The following is a 5,104-nucleotide window of genomic DNA, read 5'->3' as shown; positions in this document are numbered from 1 at the left end:
TTTTTTTAAATTTTCAAGGGGGAAGAGGACTCCCCCACCGCGCGGATTAAAAAGGACGGCCTCCCAACATTTTCACTGGCTGACGCGTGAGACATGTGACTGCGTTCAGTCGTTGGCCGACTGACATGTGGTGCCGTGGCGGACAACAAGGGACGCGCGGCGCGTCCGCTTCCTGTCCGCATCAACGCATTTCAGACCAAATTTGAGCTTGAAATGTTCGGCGCGGACATAAAATGAACACGTTTTTTATTTAGTGAGTGTTTGGGCCGGTGTTTTGATTCACGATGGCCTAAACGGACATGGGCGAATGAAATGGGTCGCGTGGTTGGGGTTGCTATTATAGCAGCAGCTGGCTCACACAGGAACGGGGCGACGCGTCCGGTAGCACACAGCCGCTGCGTGCCGCCCCCGTGCTCGCCGCCAAAACAGTGCCAACGCGGTGCAAGCTTTGGGCGTGTCACGAACTCACGATAGACAGATTCTCCTTCCCGGGCCAGCAGCATTGTTTCCTTGCTAGCGCGCGTCCTCTCTCTCGCTAGCTAGCTGGTTCCCACCGCCGCCCGCTGCTGCCGCCGGGCGGTGATAAATCCGTGTGTACTCGCGAGGAAGCAGGGCTAGCTCACGGGCTTATCTACTGCCTCCGTCATGGATCGAGGTCGGAGGAGGCAATGGGGCGTCGTATGCTCGGCGCTGCTCCTGTCGGCGCTGCTGGCGGTCGCCTCCGCGCAGTCGCCGTCCCCGGCGCGGGCGCCCAAGCCGGCACCGTCTCTTCCCGCGGCTCCGCGGTCGGCTCAAAGGCCGTCGTCTCCAGCCGTGCCGGCGCCCAAGCCCCCTGCTGCGTCGCCGGCGCCGAAGCAGACACCTAGCCCTTCGGCCTCGCCGGTGCCGAAGCCGCCGGCTCCGCGCGCGCCGGCGCAGGCGCCAAAGCCATCGTCTCCAGCTGCACCCGCGGCGTCACCGGTTCCAAAGCCACCCACTCCACGTGCGCCGGCGCAGGCCCCAAAGCCGCCGTCACCCCCACCCCCGGCGTCGTCGGCACCAAAGCCGTCACCTGTCGCCCCAGCGCCGGCTCAAAAGCCGTCTCCTCCTACGACTCCACCACCACCACCACCACAGAAACCATCTGCTCCTCCGACTCCACCACCGGCTCCGACACAGCCTCCGACGAACTCATCCCCGCCGACGCCTTCATTGGCTCTGTCGCCCAACTTCTACGCCGCCTCCTGCCCGAGCGTGGAGCTGGCGGTGAACGATGTCGTCAGGTCGGCCTCCACCTTGGACCCTAGCATCCCCGGCAAGCTTCTCAGGATGGTCTTCCATGACTGCTTCGTAGAGGTATGGATTTGGAAAGAAATAATAATATATTGCTACTCGTCTTGCATTTGGGAGATGTGTTTTGCTAGCACTGCAACCATGCATTGGAGCTCACTACATGCAAACAAATGGTGACAAATGTGTGTGTTCTGCTCATATATTCTTATTTTGATTTAATTTCACATGTCCATGTTCTAGATCTAGGCTTCAATCAATCAAGTTATCTTCCGGAAAATCATCCTGTTGTGATGTCATTGGAGCATTGCCTCATCAGTTCTTACTATCTTGAGCAATTGTGATATTTTCCATGACCATGATCCTTCACCTCTCTTTAGTAAAAGAGAATTTGCTTTCCCCCTTTCCATATAGTGACCAAAGCCAAATGGTTGTGCCAGACCAGTTGCGTCCTTTAGTTAGTAATAACACATAATGTATTTTCAAAACATTCGTTCATCGGAATGGTCTAGGCTACTTTTGCTAATTTGAGCTGGTTAGGTGCATTATTCAGACCCAAAACTTGAGCTATCATACATGTCTAATAGTCGCCAATACACCACCAGTCTTTGGCATCTTGCATATGTGTAACCGACATCATTTTACACACATGCATGATGAGTTTCAACTTTCTAACCTTTTCCATCTCAGGGATGCGACGCGTCGGTGCTGATCCAAGGCAGCGGCACGGAGAGGACCGACCCGGCGAACCTCTCGCTCGGCGGGTTCAACGTCATCGACGAGGCCAAGAGGCTGCTCGAAGCCGTGTGCCCGGCGACCGTTTCTTGCAGCGACATCATAGTTCTCGCCGCGAGAGACGCTGTCACATTTGTAAGTAGCACTGCAACCACCCAAACCCCATTGCTCCCGTTAACTTTGCTGCAGCATCTGCTTTCCCTTGCTACAATTCTCACATACTATGATTTTCCTATTTGGTTTGGCCCTCTGAGCAGTAGTACTTGGTGGTGAGCATAGGACATCATAAACTCCGCACTGAATGCCGCACGGATTAGATCGTGTAGCGTACGGTGGATCGAGTGGTCCTGGTCCCGTATGCGGCAATGGCTAGTTGAAACATAGGATTAGCGGGCCTGGCTAATGAAGACATACAGATACGATGGGGAGAGAGGCCCTGGGCAGCTTAGTGAACATAATCCCAGCTTATGACTGGGACCTGACCATTTGACATTTGTGCATGATCAGTATGGCACATGATTGATGGTCCCAGTTAAGGGTGAGCATGGGGAAGTGCAAATGTACATAGGTGGAATTCTGAAACTTCAGAGCAGTTTGTGCTCTGAAGATTTACTCTGCATGACTGCATTTGCTAATTTCAGGCCAATAGAGTTGCGGTAACATCCACATTCACCTGTAGCCTCACTTTGGTACATACTAAATGACCATTTCTACATACCACATGTGCATGATCGCTTGATCAGTATAGCACATGATAGCTGGTCCCAGTTAACGGCGATCATGGCAAAGTGGAAATGGACATAAATGGAATTCTGAAACTTCAGAACAGATGTACTCTCAGAATTTACTCTGCATTTGGTAGCACACACCATTCCCCTATAGTTTCACTTTTGACACATAGTAAATGAGCAACTGAATTAGCCGCATGTTTTGTTCTGGTGCTCTTGCAAGACTAATCTAAGCTCTTGGCTAAAACAGTAGCTCAACTTGAAATTATCTGGACTTAGCTGACAAACATACAAACAAGACAACTGAACTGATGCTTAATTTCGTGTTGTTCCAAACCAGACCGGAGGACCGTCGGTGCCGGTCTCCCTCGGCCGACGTGACAGCCTCGTCTCCCTTGCGTCCAACGTCCGAGCAAACATCATCGACACCGGCTTCTCCGTCGACGCCATGGCGGCGAGCTTCGCCTCGAAGGGGCTCTCCCTGGACGACCTCGTCACCCTCTCAGGTACATACAATACAAACTCTCCCCAGCTAACATCACTTGCCTACCTAGACTGGTGATATCATCTGCAGCTTTGATTGAACTGACGGCGTGCCTCCGGCGTGTGTTGCAGGCGGGCACACGATCGGGTCGGCGCACTGCGGCACGTTCCGGGAGCGGTTCCGGCCGGACGCGAACGGGAGCATGGTGCCGGTGGACGGCACGATGAACGCCGAGTACGCGACGGAGCTGATGCGGGCGTGCGCCGCGTCCGGGAGCGCGGCGGTGGGCTGCGACGACGGCTCGGCGGCGGCGTTCGACAACCGCTACTTCAGCAACCTGCTGGACGGGCGCGGGCTGCTGCGCACGGACGCGGTGCTGGTGCAGAACGCCACGACGCGGGCCAGGGTGGCGGCGTTCGCGCAGAGCCAGGACAGCTTCTTCGGCAGCTGGGCCGGCTCGTTCGTCCGGCTGACCAACCTCGGCGTCAAGACCGGCTCCGACGGCGAGGTCCGGCGGCTCTGCTCCAGCGTCAACGGCTGAACCGATCGGGCATGGGCATGTAATGATGTAACACAGAATACATAGGGGGATCGAATGTGTTGAGTAGCGAGCTGAGGATGAGGTTGATTCGTTTTGTAGCTGATGGTGATCGGGCCTTCTTTGCTTAGGCTGCATGTAATAGATGACGGCATGCGTTTTATCTGCGACCAAAAACATCAGAACAGGCACGACGAATTAATACTTGGTTTTTTAAACACGATTTGTTACCAAACTCCGTGCGGAAATTCATCGTTTGGCAGTGCAGTACGCGTGTGAGGGATGCAGGATTGAATGCAGCAGCCTGCCGACAGTACCCATGGACTGACAGGCCACGCTCTGAGCTTTCAAAGCCGTCGACGGGAGTGTCGATGGGCCCCTTCCAGCATGGTCATACTACATAATTGAGCCCAGTTTGGGCTCTGTGCTTGAGTAGTAGGGCTTGCTACAGTACGATGCAGCTACATGGGCCGCCGGTAGAGACGTCACGGACCGGAACGGCCAGAAAGAGTAGAAGAGGAAGGATCCAGCAGCGGCGGCCGAGATCGAATGGGCCATTGCCTACCTTTGTTTCGGAAAGAAATGTTAGTGCAGCTGGGACTGCAACCATCGGCTAAAAAAACAGCTTTATCTAAAAAGAAGACTAAAAAAACACGAAAAGAAGGAAACAAATTCGACGTGCTAGGCACCCGCTGCCCAACTCCAGTCTTTCAATCAGACAATGAAAAAAAAAAACATATCACAATCCTAGAGCTATTCGTGCAATCTAGAATGAAAGCAGAAACAACAAGCTACCAACAACACGAACACGTTACAACAACTAATCCCTTCGTCCCATAATATAAGAGCGTTTTTTATACACTACTAGTGTAAAAAACGCTCTTATATTATGGAACGGAGGGAGTATTTGCTTTCCACCCCCACAAGCAAGAAACAACCTTCTCACATCACACTTTGGTGTTTTTGCACTTGCAGTTCCCAGAAGATCTTGGCTCATTATGAGCATAATTGGTTTGATGCCAACAATTGGCATTGCCAATACTTGGCAAGCCAACATTTGACAAATCAAAAATTGCCAAATGTTGGCAATTTTTTATGAGGTTGAGAAGAAAAGTTGGTAGCCAACAAATCACTAGCCAACATTTGGCATGCCAACTTTTGGCATCGAACCACATGCTTTATATTTGCACCGTATGTTGCAACACTTGTTGTCTCAAAAATCGTAGGATTCTCAAATCTCCTGTTTAGACATGCCCAGTAGTTAAGCAAATAACACACATGGATGCATGCTTAAATCGTTGCCTGCGCCACTCTCTCGGGGCGGATTGTGCGAATCCTAGCCACCACCAC

The 5,104-nt window shown here is 52.7% G+C and overlaps 1 protein-coding gene across 1 annotated transcript; it reads left to right on the top strand.

The window, feature by feature from the left end:
• The first annotated feature begins 362 nt into the window (after nucleotides 1–362).
• Nucleotides 363–3,972, top strand: LOC123053783 (peroxidase 46). Its single transcript, XM_044477334.1, has 4 exons — nucleotides 363–1,335; nucleotides 1,960–2,139; nucleotides 3,073–3,238; nucleotides 3,348–3,972. The coding sequence occupies exons 1-4, from the start codon at nucleotides 646–648 to the stop codon at nucleotides 3,755–3,757; spliced, it is 1,446 nt and encodes a 481-aa protein (XP_044333269.1). The 5' UTR covers nucleotides 363–645; the 3' UTR covers nucleotides 3,758–3,972.
• The last annotated feature ends 1,132 nt before the right edge of the window (nucleotides 3,973–5,104 follow it).

The sequence above is a fragment of the Triticum aestivum genome, chromosome 2D (genome assembly GCF_018294505.1).
Source record: "Triticum aestivum cultivar Chinese Spring chromosome 2D, IWGSC CS RefSeq v2.1, whole genome shotgun sequence".
In the NCBI taxonomy this organism is placed as follows: domain Eukaryota; kingdom Viridiplantae; phylum Streptophyta; class Magnoliopsida; order Poales; family Poaceae; genus Triticum; species Triticum aestivum.
The sequence above is the reverse complement of the archived record's forward strand: the minus strand, read 5'-3'. Positions and strand labels throughout refer to the sequence as shown.

Excerpts from the sequence above, each read along its gene's own strand:
- LOC123053783 (XM_044477334.1), top strand. The coding sequence starts at position 646 with ATGGATCGAGGTCGGAGGAGGCAATGGGGCGTCGTATGCTCGGCGCTG. Across the intron at positions 1,336-1,959 it reads TCCATGACTGCTTCGTAGAG|GGATGCGACGCGTCGGTGCT; the intron begins GTATGGATTTGG and ends TTTCCATCTCAG. Across the intron at positions 3,239-3,347 it reads CGACCTCGTCACCCTCTCAG|GCGGGCACACGATCGGGTCG; the intron begins GTACATACAATA and ends CGTGTGTTGCAG.